This window comes from Chionomys nivalis, chromosome 26 (genome assembly GCF_950005125.1).
Source record: "Chionomys nivalis chromosome 26, mChiNiv1.1, whole genome shotgun sequence".
Classification (NCBI taxonomy): Eukaryota; Metazoa; Chordata; class Mammalia; order Rodentia; family Cricetidae; genus Chionomys; species Chionomys nivalis.
The window spans coordinates 17,753,191-17,768,262 of NC_080111.1; the positions used below are offsets into that span (position 1 = coordinate 17,753,191).

A 15,072-nucleotide genomic window follows, 5' to 3' on the forward strand; every position below is an offset into this window, starting at 1 on the left:
GGTGGGGATTGCACGGCTCCCCGCCCCCCCGCGTGGTTGCCTAGCAACGCGCCGACGCGGCCGGCCGGCTCAGCCGACCGCGGCATCTCAGGCCAGCCTCCGGCCATGTCTTCACTGCGCTGTGCCACCCCTAAACTGAGGAACTACTTCAGGGACAAATACATCCCTCAGATCTGTGAGGTACTGGAGCCACGGAGTCTCTCTCACACACAGGACACGGGGAGATGCCGGAGAGAGGCGAGGAGATTCCTAGGGCTGCCCTCGAGGAAGGAGCGGGATTTGGGTAACTCGAGAGGGAGGGAAAGGTTAGAGAAGACCAGAGGGTGAGGATGGCTGACGCAGGCGTGGGAATGAGAAGAAAGGCGAGAAAAAAGTGACATTCTCCCGGGAGAGAGAGCACAGGCCCCTGGTTGGGAACCTCGGAGCAAGGGAAGGCGTGTCAGACGCACAGTGGTATTATAAAGAGCATCTTGAGGAAGACATGGGCGGCGAGCCTAGAACAAGGGTTGCCTAGCCCCGCTTCCAGCAGGAGGGAAGAAGAATCACCCCCACTGACACAGCTTTTTAGAGCTCACCACCCAGCAGGACCTGGGGTCCCGGTTTCAACAAAGAAATGAGTTTCAGGGTGCATCTGTATGAAGCAAACTGGATTTATTAAAAGAGAAAACAGCGGTGTTGTAATAGAGAGTAAAACACACCCGATCGGACAATGGTGGCTTTGGAAGGGAGAGGCCCTCAGCTTAAGTGTCTTCACAGTGGGGTTATATATATACCTTTTTTTTTTCTTGTGGCTTTCAAAGTTCCATCTTTAAGTATTGGTAACCCACCACATACATCTTTTTTCTAACATTACCTAAAGTTGAAGTTTCTTTTTCTCTCAGTAACTAAGTAAATTTTTTTCTCAGTTGTGTGGTGGATTTATGAGTGGTTTTATTTAGCTCCGGGAGAGAGGAAATCAGGAGGTCAAAGATACGTGTCTTTTTGGCCTTATGTTAAGTACAGCCTAATCTCTGGCCTTGGCATCCTCCACTGGGGTGTTTGGAAGGACATCATGTAGCCCTAAGTGAGTCCAGTTTCCTTTCCGTCTTTATCAGGATACTGTTGGGAAAAACATATATTCCCTGTGTGGTCCGGTAGGTCCCTTCTGGCTGTGAGAGCTGATCAGAGCCGCAGGAGCAGGGCTTCCCTCTCTAGCGCCCCCAGTCACCACAGGTCCCCCATTCTGCCCAGCCTCCGGAGTACAGTGTGGTTCTGGATACAAGGTTTTATTCTCCTCCGTGCAGGGAGCTGAGAAACTCTGGCAACTTTTATTTTGTCTGTAAATAAATAGTTGGCTTTGTTGTGGGTGATGCAGTGGATTTTCCAGCAGATAACTTCTTGGGGAGAACGGAGGCTCTAAGGGAGGAAAGAGCAGTTTGGCACAGTCCTTCCTTTTGGGTGGTAATTTGGAAGTATTTGTTAACATGTTAAATAGGGGCAGGCCCCAGAGTTTATCCCGAGAAGGCTTTCACCTCTGCTCATGCATCAAGCAGGTGCAGTAGGGGTCTTGTGCTTAATTTTGGCAGTTCACGAAAGCAGATTCTTTCTCCTGTGGGATTTTGCTACTCTCTGATGTCTTACCTGAATTTGCACTAGGATGCATGCACTCATGTGGAGGCCAGAGTTCAAGAATGCACACACATAGTAAGTAAATGAGTCAGTCAGCCAGTGAGTATATAAACGTTAAAAGCATGTGAATAAAAAGTAATATAATTCTTTCAGGAAGAAATTCTCTCTCTCTCTCTCTCTCTCTCTCTCTCTCTCTCTTTCTCTCTCTCTCTCTCTCTCTCTCTCTGTGTGTGTGTGTGTGTGTGCAGGTGAACATGTCTGCAGCAAGCTAGTCTTTCCCATCAGTAGAATCTCTTCTTGCCATCTAAGTATGTTGTCAACACAAAAGAGATTAACATAAGATATACTAATAATCTTTTTAAAAGACCATGGAGCTGAGTATTTTAAATGTTTTGGCTGTGTTTGTTCATGTGTATGAGGGGTGGCACATGCATGTCGTGGTACATGAGTGGAAAGCTTAGGGTCAGTCCTTGCCTTCTACCTTCTTTGAAAGAGGGTTTCTTTGTTCTTTGATGCCAGGCTTGTTGGCCCTTGAGTTTGAGGGATTCTCCTGCCTTCACCCCCGCATCCCAGGGCCACTCGCATATGTGTGCTCTTCACCTGACTTTACATGGGTCCTGGGGATTCAAACTCAGTCCCTCAAGCTTGTGAGGCAAGTGCTTTATCCTCTCGGTTGTCTCCTCAATCCAGAGCTAGCTATTCATGCGTTTGCTTTGTATTTTAGATAGATGGAGTAAACAGATGTAGACCGCCTTGGTGGGTCATTAGTCTAGGGATTGTAACCCTCCTGGCTGGTCAGTTATTCCAGGGTCCCGGAGAGGTGCTACCTGAAAGACATGGGCGGGAGATAGGAAGGAGGCCAAGCAGAGTTCTTGTCAAAGCCTCCGTTTATTAGCGTCATGGTTGTGGCTTATATAGCCCCTGGATGAGGAATTTGGGTTGGGATGGGGGCAGCGGCAGGAAGGGATCTTGCCACGATGGTCCAAGCCAGTCACAAGGTCGGCCAGGAGGTTACGATCGGTCAGGTCACGATTCCTTGGTCAGGAGGTCACAAGTTGACATACCTAGTTCTCTAGATAGTTGGAATGTGGGGCGGATTCCGCTAACAGGTAGCTCTCTGTTAACAGATAATTGGGTGTGGGGATAATTTTGGGGGGAAATGGTTCCTGACAAATAGATACCGACAATAAAATGTTTACTGTGTATAAATTACTTTATGGTCCAGGAACTATGTATTTTAGAAACTCCAAATTAGAAAAAATATGTAATGGCAACACTTAGGGGCTGTACCTACAAGAAAGTTTTGGAAACATGAATCCATGTTATTCTTCTGGTTCACAATAGTCATCTTTCCTCTCAGAATACAGACACTGCACACACTGTGTCTCATCTCACTGTCTGTCCTTTGGAAGTACTCCTGGAAGGCATTAATATTCTTAAGGAAATTATTAAAACAGGAGTCCATGCAATGATGCCCTCTTGGAAGGATTTGGATACATTAGAAAAATTAGACATATGTCTGATAGAAAGGTAGGTATGTTACCTCCTGGCAAACAGGCCAGCTCTAGAGAGACCAAAGATGAGCTGTGTATTATGGATACACTGTCTACAAAATTATTAGACAAATAGACATAGCAATTGTATCAGAGTAAGAAATTACATTTCAAATGGTGAGGTTGGGTTTCAGTTTAGTTTCTAGGAAAATGATAGGAGCCTGCAAAGCTGGCTCTGGCCAGCAGAGGGAGAGCTTCACTTACAAATGACGACTGAAGCCTCTTGAATTTTTCTTGATTTTTTTAAAAATTTTTTTTGATAAAGTTTTTATGGCCTACATTTCTTTCAAGATTCAGTTGTCAGTTTGTATTTAAAAAACACATTTATTTAGAAGCCACATGGATCCTGTTATTAGGTGTTTGTCTTACGGGGTGCAAAGGAGAGACACAGTGATTTGTACTTTTTCTCAAGCTCCTTGAGCCCAGGAGACCAGCCTGGGGAACCTCCCAAACCCCTGCCTTGGAACAAGGAATGAACATTTACCAAGAATGCAGGAATCAGGAATTTGTATGTGGCGAGGAACAGCTTGCTGATGTGGGAGAGCAGGGACTGTTCCACTGACTTAGTTTGCTGGGCCTTTGGGTAAAGTGTTTATAGCTTCTCGGCTGTGGGGGGCAGATCTTTACTGAGATCCCAGCCCAACCAGCCCCAGTTTACTGAAGTCGTTCTAAGATGAATCCACACTAAAGATACAAAACACTGCCAATGCTTTACGTCTGCGGTGGCTCTTTATCTAGGGTTAGCCACAGATGATGACCCCTCCATTGGTGGCACGGTGTGCTGGTGTTCAAATGGTTGTCGTAGTCTCTTATGTCTGTGCAGTCCAAGCTGCCTGGTCGGAGCTGGGCGTGCGATGTTCCTGTAGTCCTGGTTTCTCGGGAGACGGAGGCAGCAGGGTTGCTCAATGCTGTAAGTTTCTAACCATCTGGATAACACAGGCAGACTCGGACTCAGTGAGAGCCCCTCATGCTGGATAACAGGCAGATTCTAGATTCTGGCTCAGATAGGACCCCTCATGCTGGTTCCCAGGGGTGTTCCCTTCTCCCCAAGGTTCCTCCTGCATGGACAGAGCACTTGGGACATTTGTGTTGATAAAGCTTCTAAAGTTAAGCAGTGGTGGTGTCTGTTTAAATGTTGACAAGTCGTGGATGATTCATTTTCAAATGCTCAGTATTGGACTGCAGAATGAGACCTACCCTGAAGCAGCATCACAGTGCTCCATGTCTCCAGGGGGAGGGGCACTTTGCTTTGTTTCCCGAGGCTTGGAGAAGGGGCAGGAAAGCTTTGAACAGTGTTCAGATTTTTTTTTTTTTAATTGTGAAGTACAGGGCTTTCTGGGACTCTGATTCTCAAGCTGCGCCTTTTCTTTTTAAAGCAACCTCCTTTTCTTTCTTTTCAGAGGGTGTAGACATCTGTACTGTTTGTTCTGTTGTCTGTTTAAAAGATGTATTTCTGTGTTTATAGATGAACAAAACGTTTCCAGATAGATATGAGCTCTCCTAATAGCCAGTTCTGTAGGGCGAGCACCTGGCATGGACAAAGAGCACCAGGACGAGGCTTTCAGGGCAAATGGCCCTGGTTTGTGTCCCCACAGGGCTCACGTGTTAGAATGTCGGCTCCCAGTGCAGCACTGTGGAGAGGTAGCGGCACTTGTCGGAGCAGCTGTGGTCAGGGACCAACAGCCCCACAGGTGGACTGATGGTGATCTCACCGGAAGGAGTGGGTTACCACAGGATAGATTGATACACAAGCCAAGCCAGCTTCCCCAGTCCCCTCTGACCTGGGGCATGCTGTGTGTGACTCAGCACTGAGGACCTCACTAAGTGCTGGCATCATGCTCCTGGACTTTTCAGCTGCAGACTCTAAGCCATAGGAAACTTTGTAACTCGTCCAGTCCATGATATTCTGTTATTGCAGCAGAAATAAAAGGGACAGTGATCTATTGTGTCTGGAGGAGAATTCCTTTGTCTTCACAGAGTGACCCTGCCTGATTTCTGCATCCATCCCTGGCTATTGGTGACTTGGTCTGCCCTACTGGGCTTGGCTTTTCTGGCTTCCTCACTTATACACGCTCTACTTTCTTCTGGCCACTTGGACGTTTCTGGCTAACGGGGCCACACAAGCATCCGAGGGTTGCTGTTATTGCAACACTCTTCGAGCAGTTGCTTTCATACTACGATGAGGCTGTTAACATAGTCACCGTGCGTTCTGGGTATCTGACCTGATAACCTTGGTTGATTCTCACGAGTTAGTCTGTCTATGTCCCTACCCTGCCCCCCTCAACCCAGAACTATACTGGCAGCTAGCTACCGTATGTCTGAACCATTGCTGAAGAACCCTCTCTTTCCTAAACACGTTTTCCCCGCTCCAGCTTCCTCCATTTAGCTTGGCGTACAATCTGTCACAATCTTTCCTTGTCATCACACTGTGCTTTCCTGAGTCTCACACACTGAAGACTCACGTGGGTCCCAAGACATGCCTCATTATCCACTTCAGGGAACTAGAGGAAACCCTCATTCTTGTACAGCGAGTAGCGCCTGTCTGCTGAGCTGTCTCCCGGACCTTCCTGCTGATGCCTACTGTGAAGTCAGCTCTGCGGCTCTTGCTTAGCTGGTCTAAGGCCCTGGCTTCCATCCCTAGCACTTTAAAACAAGCAAACAGGGAGAAATAGTTATTTAGTCACTGGTCATGCTGCCTCATTGGCATGTTCCTGTGTGCTATCCATCCATGAATTTCTAAACTCCTTGCTGTGTTGTCTTGTCCATTAGGAGCAAACGAAGAGTCATAATTCTCTGCAAAAAGTAAACATCCCACTCCGTTTGCTCCATATGCCTGTACGGCCATCTCAGAAACTTAGCCTCTCTATCTGACTAGGTTTCTGTTTTTAGGATAGCGGCTTTTTGATCTGGAGAACACAGAAATACAAAGCAACATGCAATGTCCGATATTTCTTAACCTGATCCCCAACTTTCTTAATCCCCACAGAATTAAACCCCACTAACTCCCAGACTTCTGTGCTGGGAATTTCTCAAGGAGTTTGCTAAAAATGCAGAGCCCTAGGTAGCAGAGGAAGTAGGTTGCCATCCAAATACTTCCGATGCAAATGTCCTCTAGACACAGGCTATGAAGGAGGGGATGAATTGTAGAATGGGGGAAGCAGAACCCCTGGGCTCTGTAGATCCCGCACATCAAAGCGCCAGGGACAGATGGGTCTTCCAGCAGAGCTGTTCAGGAAGTGGATGTAGTGGAGGGATCCAGCCCCTGTCCCTTGATGCTTTTTGGGTAATAGCCACCTTTTAAAATCTAGCTTGCTGCTGTGGTGGGAACCAAGGGTGCCTTGGGTATTGAGTCTGCAAGTAGCCAAGCTTCTCGTGAGAGAGGTCAGGGAGGGTCTGAGTCAGGGCAGCTTAAGAGGTTGTTATGGTCCATTTTCTTAAGAAAAAAAATTTGTTTTTCTGTGTGGGGGTGTTTTACCTGAATGTGTATGCACTTTCTGCATGCGGGGTGCCCACCACGGTTGTAAGAGTGGGCTAGCTCCCCAGGAACTAACTGGAGGTACATGTCTGGTGTGCACCAAGACTGAATGAGTGGATAGCTCCCCTGGACCTGGAGATGCCCACAGCTCTAAGCCGCTGTGCAAGTTGCTGGGAAACAGACGTGAGTCCCGCGTAGTGTTTCTTTTAAGAACTCAGTTCAGTCTCCTGCCCTCCTCGGTCTCTGCAGTTTGTGAAGGGTGTTTGCTCCTGCTGATGGGAATAGCGGACAGTCGAGGATTTTAGAAGCTGCTACTGGGTGGCAGTCTGGCCTTTTGTCTATGTTGGTGTCCTTTTCTGCTGAATTGTGGATTTAAACTCTGCTCTGTTCTCACCGTCTCTTGAATTTATTATCTTCTTTCCAACAGGAGGGGGAGAGGGGAGGGGCCTGTGTCTAAACTGAGGCTTTTTCCTTTATCCTGCCTGTGAGGTTTTAGCCGACGGCACGGCGAGCAGGAGTCAAGGAGGAGTTGCGAAGGGAGGGTTCCATTATACAGAGTTCAGTCAGGACCGATTTCCTGTATTTCTTTTTTTCTTTGTCTTCTTGTTGGAGGGACACTGGGAGAGCAGCCAAGTCCCTAGATCTATGTTTGATGGCGCTTGACCCACGACGGTGGCAACACGCTCTGTGTAACTTCAGGGTCTGGGAGATTTTGTTTCTGAAATGAAGGAGCAGGAGAAAGCCAACAAGAATGGCTTCTGAGTGGGAAAGGAAAAAAAAAAAATCTCCCTCCCGCTGAGACATACTCAGTAAACCCTAAAGGGACTCAGGAACAAGCTGAGTGTTAGGAATTTTTCCTAATGCGAGCTCTTTGCCGACGCAAATTCCCAATCAAGCCAAATCAAAGCAAGCCAAATTAAGAAATATCCAGGTTTAGTGGGATTCCTGTGCTCTTGGGTGGCCCTGAAGGGGAACTGTAAAGCCTTGAACACAACCACCAAGAGGAAGGAAAAGTGACCACGTGATCCTCTTTTAGGAATTCACTTAAATACCCTGTGGGAGTGGTCCTGACCCTCCCAGAGAGGGGTCAGGACCTGGCATTCTGGGATTTGGAGTCCAGACCAATACAGTCTCAGGCCTGGGGGCTGGGGGATGTGCTCCCAACTTAACAGTGAGTTTTCAGCTGGCGGCTGTTGGCTGTGTGGCTAAGGGCAGAAGTGTTCAGGAGTTCTGTGTGCCTCATTGATATTATTTTTAATGGTAAGTTTTTCTCACAGGGATAGCCCAGGGGAAAATCACACTGCAGCAGCTTCCTGAGTTCTACAGATACGCTTTAAAGTGCATTATCTATTAATAACAAAAATTAATAACTTAATTACCTATTAAGTTATTTGTTTCCTACCTGTGTGCACATTTCCCATAATATCCACATATTCACATATATGTATATATAAAATATATTTTTTTCCATAATACCCATATATATATATTCTCTTTAAGTATCATGGATGGTAAAATATAAATGCATTTTAATCTTTTTCAGTTTACAATAGATTCCTCCTCCTGCTGTGAACCCATGGCCTCACATGCTCCAGCAAATGGCTCTGCCATTGAACCCCGCCACAGCCCCACAGTAGATTTTAACTTTTTTCTTTTTTTCTATTTTTTGAGATTATAATATATTACAACATTTCTCCCTTCCTTTTCCTCCTCCCAAACCCTGCCATATACCCCTCCCCACTCTTCTTCTCCTTCATGGTCGCCTCCTTCACTATTATTGCATGCATGCATATATATAGCTGTAGTATATGTATATTTATTCCTAAATACAACCTGTTCAGTCTGTATAATGTTACTCCTATGTATGTTTTCAGGTCTGATCCTTTGGCACTAGACAACCGTTTGGTGTCCTCTTCCCTGCGAGGATCATCTCCTCTGCTTCCAGAGTTGCTTAGTTCAGGCCTTGGGGGCTTTCCCTCCCAAAGTTTGGCATGTGGTTTTCTGTAGTGGTCTCTGTCGGTTGCAAAGAGAAGTTTCCTTGATGAGGGGTGAAGACTACATTTGTCTCCACAGTAGATTTTGACCATGGATTTTATCATCACCTTCCGGTTTGACTTGCTTCCTCACCAGCCCAATGACTCATGGCAAGGAACATTTACAAGGAAGGCTGAGTGGACAAAGGGTCTCCGGTGTGACACACTGCAGCTGCTCCCAGTGCTGCTACGACGAGCAGATATTTGATAGAGAAGTGGGCAAGATGGAGGAGCGAAGTGATTGTTCTTTTTAATTTTCATTTCTAGCTTTTAAAAATTTGTCTTTTGAAGGGAGGTTACAAGGTAGGAGGGTGGACAGGGAAGGACTGAGAAATGAGTGGGATTGGGGTGCGTGATGTGAAACTCCCAAAGAATCAATAAAAAAACATTAAAAAAAATGGTTCTTCATTCTTTTGCGGGAGGACTAGGCTGGTCTTGAACTCACAGAGATCCACCTGCCTCTACCTCCTGAGTGCTGAGGTTAAATGTGGGCACCACCGACTGGCCCCTCATACTTAAAAGGGGTAGAAACCGTGGATCTAAGCATTGTAACTATCTTGAATCTGAACAAAGATATTTCTTTCTTTTTTTTTAAGATTTATTTATTTATTATGTACACAGTGTTCAGCCTCTATGTATGCCTGCAGGTCAGAAGAGGGCTCCAGGTCTCATTACAGATGGTTGTGAGCCACCATGCGGGTTGCTGGGAATTGAACTCAGGACCTTCAGAAGAGCAGTCAGTGCTCTTAACCTCTGAGCCATCTCTCCAGCCTTGAACAAAGATATTTCAAAGTTTCTTACATCACACGAAATACTGGGCAACAGTTTCTCTTCTGTCGCTCACAGGAGTTTCAGGCAGACGCAGGAGAACAGAACTGTGGTTGGACTGCGTGTCGCATAAACACAAGAGCCACTGGGGTAAAAGTAGAAGCCCTGACTCCATGGCCTTATTCTCTCCTCAACAGGCGCTGCTATGTGGGTTACTTGTGACATGTCCTGACGATCCACTGAGATATTTAGAGCAAATGATCAAAATTATCATTAAAAATGGTCTGGAAAACCTTCTTTGGTAAGTGTTGTTTTGATGTATGTAAGGAAATATTCTGAAGGCCAAGGACTTTGTATAGCATCATGACAAAGTCTTGCCGATCTGGGGCTTGTTAAAGAATCCGTCCGTGGGCTCTTTGGTCCCCAAGGATTAATGTGAACAATAAACTCACTGATTTTCTCAGTGTGAGAACGCGGTCAGCTCCCATTGTGCTCCCAAGACTGAGAGTTTCAAGGTGAGGATGGAGAGAAGGGTGACGCCATTCTCGGGAGCTCAGTGAATTCTGGTGATTCTGACCTGCCTCCTCAGGGGAGGTAGCCTCCCCACCCCACACAAGTACATGACAATCAGTGATTCAATTATAGAAGTACTTCAAAATGGAATTCATCTTGACCTTGCTTTGTAATTTTATTAAAGGGACATGTGTATCGATCCAGCACTGAAACCAAGGCTTCGGAGACTGTCTGAAACATACTTGGAACAACTTTTTGGACTGGATGACCAACTGGTAATTATTATTATTATTTTAAAATTTGTTTATTATGTATATAGTATTCTGCCTGCATGTATGCCTGCAGGCCAGAAGAGGGCACCAGATTTCATTACAGATGGCTGTGAGCCAATATGTGGGTGCTGGGAATTGAACTCAGGACCTCTGGAAGAGCAGCCAGTGCTCTTAACCCCTGAGCCATCTCTCCAGCCCCCCAACTGGTAATTAGTCAAACACTTTGAAACACATCTTAAGTTCTGACTGAAGTACCCAAACAGACTGTAGATTTTCTTGGGGAGTGTGAGATCAGAATCTGTTTAAAATTGAGACCACGTAGGAAAGCGGGGGAATAACACACATAGAGCCAAACATGTCCATGGGTCAAAGGAATGAGTAGGCGTTCTCTCTTCCTGACTGCCGTTCTCCCGCACTTCCTCTCACGGACAGAAATAGCATTGCGGAAGCAGGATTTACTAGCATACCCTGTAACCCCAGCACTCAGGAGGCTGAGGCAGGAGGATGGGAGAGAGTGAAGGGCAACTGGGGTTACTTGGCGAGATCCTCTCAAAAATGAAGCGAAAGCCTTGGAGAACTCTCTACAGCAAGGTGGTCTCCTTCCTTCCTTTGTGGTCCACCCTCCAGTGTCGGCTTGGCGGCCCTAGCGGATGAGGATACAGGGAATCAGGCTTGTGAAGTTAAGACCAGAATGCTAATGACCTGAAAGCCAGACCTGGCTGTCTCTGAAAGGAGGAGCCTGCTCCAGCAGCTGGTACAAGGGGTAATACAGGAGAGGGGGATTTCTAGAACACTGTGTGTGTGTGTGTGTGTGTGTGTGTGCTCAAGACTGTGTATGACACTGGCTCATGCTAGGGATGTGGCCTACGTAAGCCCAAGCAAAGCTTGGAAATGGCAGTCAGAGTCGTATTCAAAGAAGGTGCCTAAGTTAGATATGAAAACTTGAGTCTCAGGTGTCTGGGCTGCTTAGTTAGCGAGCTCAGCCCAGGCCGGATGCAGATTAATTCACACTCAGAGAAAAACATTAAAAATAACGTTGAAGAATGAAACATCAATCCTCAGTGTGTTTGACATTTCAGATCATCGTATAGTAATATTAGCTTTATTTTAAAGCAATTTCCATTCTTATAATTTTCTGTCAATTTAACAAGGAGGTGTTCTAATCCTTTCCAATAGTTCTACTCCCCGTGACATTCAGCTCTACGCGCGTATGCGGCCATTCCTATTCAGACCACCACGAGGAGCAAGCCAGTGAGCAGCACCCCTCTATGGCTTCTGCCTCCTCTGAGTTCCTGTCCTTACTTCCTTCGATAATGAGCTAAGATGTGGAAGTGTCAGCCAAACAATCCTTTCCTCCCCAGCTTGCTTTTGGTCATGGTGTTTCAACACAGCGATAGGAATCCTGACGGGGACTTGTGGCCACAGGTGCAACACAGGAGTCTCAGGCGAGGCTGTCTACAGTCTACAGAGCTGAACAGGATATATTAATTGTGGTGTCCAGGCTACCTCAGCCCCAGGACAGGCTCATGGGGACAGACTAAGTACCCTGGAGGTACTCTCCTAGATCTTTTTGAACAACACGTCGACATGTATGCAGACAGTGTTCTGAGACTGGACAGTCGCTATCTTAGTTAAGGTTTCTGTTGCTGTGAAGAGACACCATGATCGTGGCAACGTCTATAAGTTCAGTGATTGAGCCCATTATTGTCATGGTGGGGAGCATGGAGCTGTGCAGGCAGATGCACTGTAGGAGCTGAGAGTCTCAAGTCTTGACTCAGAGACAATAAGCAGTCGGCTGACTGTCACACTGAGGAAAGCTTGAGAAAAATGCCTCAAAGCCCATCCCCCAGCAACACACTTCCTCCAACAAGGCCACACCTCCTACTCCCTTTGGGGGCTGTTTTCTTTCAAACCACAAAGTAGTGTTAGCTGTAGACCTTTGGAGTATTTGAACCCGGGCAGTGCCCTGTGCTGAAATCGTCAGATGACTACTGATAAATAGAAGACCGGCGGCTGCTTAGAAATCCAGGCACGGCAAGTAAACAAAACCAGACCAGGGAGGGGAGGTTTAAGTGCTTCCCCCTTCACAATGTCTCACACCAACAAACATGAAGAACTTTCAGGAAACAGTGGGCTCACCTAAATGGTGCCAGAAACTCACCAGATGCCAGCCAGTATAGAAGGGAAGCACTCTTAGAGAATTTGAAACAATTGCTTTAACAATCCTAGTGGGCTTAAAGAGAAGCTCATGTGTTTCAGTAATGTAACAGAAACTTAAGAGATGAAGGACTTTTTAAAGAGCAACAAAGTCTTAAAGTCAGTATTGTTCAAATATATTGTCCAAGATGGTGGGAGAGAGTGACTGTAATCCCTATGAGAATGTCAGTGACCCCTCCCCCCCTTTTTTGTACGAAATCAGAGAAAACAATCCTACAATACTTATGTGCACACACAAAAGAATCCTGAGTAGCCAAAGGTGCTCTGTGCAAAAAGAATAAAGCAGATGGCGCTGTGCTGTCGCGGAGCTGCACCTGTGAAATGTGTTCAGCAGGAGGCGCTGTGCTGTCCGGAGCTGCGCCTGTGAAATGTGTTCAGCAGGAGGCGCTGTGCTATCGCAGACCTGCGCCTGTGAAATGTGTTCAGCAGGAGGCGCTGTGCTGTCCGGAGCTGCGCCTGTGAAATGTGTTCAGCAGGAGGCGCTGTGCTATCGCAGACCTGCGCCTGTGAAATGTGTTCAGCAGGAGGCGCTGTGCTGTCCGGAGCTGCGCCTGTGAAATGTGTTCAGCAGGAGGCGCTGTGCTGTCGCGGAGCTGCGCCTGTGAAATGTGTTCAGCAGGAGGCGCTGTGCTGTCCGGAGCTGCGCCTGTGAAATGTGTTCAGCTCCTCTTAGGAACACATCAAAGCACAGCCAGGGGGACCCTACTCCAGGAAGAATGATGGACGTTTTGACCAGGATGTACAGAAAAGGGAACTGCCATATTGTCCTGCCTTTTTGTATACATTAAAAGAAATGAAGTCAGTGCATTGAAGAGCCCTCTGGAGAGCTGAGTGTGGTTGTGTAAGCCTGTAATTATAACACTTGAGTGACTGAGGCAGGAGGATCATGAGCTTGAACTTAGTCTAGGCAAGATTGTGGGACTGTCTCCAATAAAAGCCAGAGATGTCTGTAATCCCATAATCAATCCAGTACTGGTCACAGTAGCCAAGGAACAGTACCATTTCTATCTGCTGGTGAATGAATAAAGAAAATAGGCATACACACAGCCTACACATAGCAGAAGACTATGCAACCATGAAAAAACTGGAATTCTCCCATTTCCAGAACCATGAGCAGAGATAACACTAAGGGAAACAAGTCAGGCTCAAGAGATCTGCGTCTTGTGATCTCATTAGTAGAATCTAAAAGACCTTGATCTCAAAAACGTTGAGATTAGGACGATGGTTTTCGGGGCCTAGGAGAGTGGGGCTGGCAGATGAAGGAAGCAGTGGAGGAAGAATGATGAACGACCCAGCTGCAGGCAGATGTGAGCGAGACATCCCAGCTGTAGAGAGGTTACAGGATCAAAGACGGAAGTGTCGGCAGGGTGGCTCAGCAGGTGATGTGGCCTGAGTTCAGTCCCTGGGAGAGAACTTTCTGTGTCCTATGTCCTTTGACCTCCACATATGAGCTGAGGCACACATGCACATAGCATAAGTGAATAAACATGTAATAAAATAATTTAAAAAGCTAGAAGGCTTTTGTAAGTTACAACCATAAAGAAGTGGCAGATGTTCGAGGAGATACATTTAATTGGACCTAAACATCACCTGGTATGTACTGAGCTAAACATTGCATAGTGTCTCATTAATAGGTATACTTTTTATTTGTATGCATCGCTTAAAATAATTGTAAAAAAGGAACACAAGACAAAAATAGTGCCATTGTTTTACATAATTGCAACAATTGTTGAGTATCTCCTAGTGTTAATTATAGTCAGACATAATTATTCTATTTCTGAGCTTCCCTAATTGTATCAAAAATGTCTTCTTATTTAATGTTCTGTTCAAGTCAGAATTCAGAGTCCTCTATTGTACTTGGCTGCATGTATCTAATTCTTCTGTAATTGACAACAGTTCTCTTGTCTTGTTTCTATTAAGGGGATCATAAAGTATTCTTATAAACTCCATTCTCATTCTTTGTTCTAGTCATTTTTGTTGCTAAGTTTTCTATATTTACTGTAGAAATTTGATGTCATTAAGGTTCTTTCCCCACTTATTTTTTTTTAAATATAAAACCTTTAAAATTGATTCTGTATGTATAGGTGTTTTGCCTACATGCATATCTGGGTTCCTTGTGTGTGCAGTGCCCAAGGAGGCCAGAAGAGGGCACAGAGTCCCCTGGAAGTGGAGTTACTGATGGTTGTGAAATGCTGTGTAGGTGCTGGAAATCAAGCCCAGGTCCTCTGCAGAATCACATCTCGCTGCTAACTGCTGTGCCATCTCTCTAGTCCTCCCAGATGGTCTGGTTGACTGACTTTTAATTAATGCGTCATAAGTCACTAGAAGTCCTTTGGGTTTTAACATAAGTTAATCGCTAGTGATCAGAATTACTGCTCACAATTGACAACTTGAATTTGAATGATTAAATGTCCTGTAGGGAAAAGCATAATTATAGATCAGCTGTATGCTGACACTGCATACACCAGTTTCAGGGTAACAGCACCAGAGAGCCACTGTCACTAAGAACACTGAGTGTGCAGCCCAGCATGGTGGCACACACCTTTAATTCCAGCACTTGGGAGGCAGAGGCAGGTGGTTCTCTGAGTTTGAGGCCAGCCTGATCTACATAGTGAGTTCCAGGACAGCTGCGT

At 46.1% G+C, this 15,072-nt stretch overlaps 1 protein-coding gene across 2 annotated transcripts in view; it reads left to right on the forward strand.

Annotated features, from left to right (window-relative positions):
- The first annotated feature begins 105 nt into the window (after window positions 1–105).
- Window positions 106–15,072, forward strand: part of Fbxl13 (F-box and leucine rich repeat protein 13) — a 143,774-nt gene continuing 128,807 nt past the window's right edge. For both annotated transcript variants that reach the window (XM_057758550.1, XM_057758551.1), the window contains exons 1-3: window positions 106–180; window positions 9,635–9,738; window positions 10,135–10,225. In XM_057758550.1, the coding sequence (XP_057614533.1) occupies window positions 106–180; window positions 9,635–9,738; window positions 10,135–10,225 (270 nt within the window). The remainder of the gene's footprint in view (window positions 181–9,634; window positions 9,739–10,134; window positions 10,226–15,072) is intronic.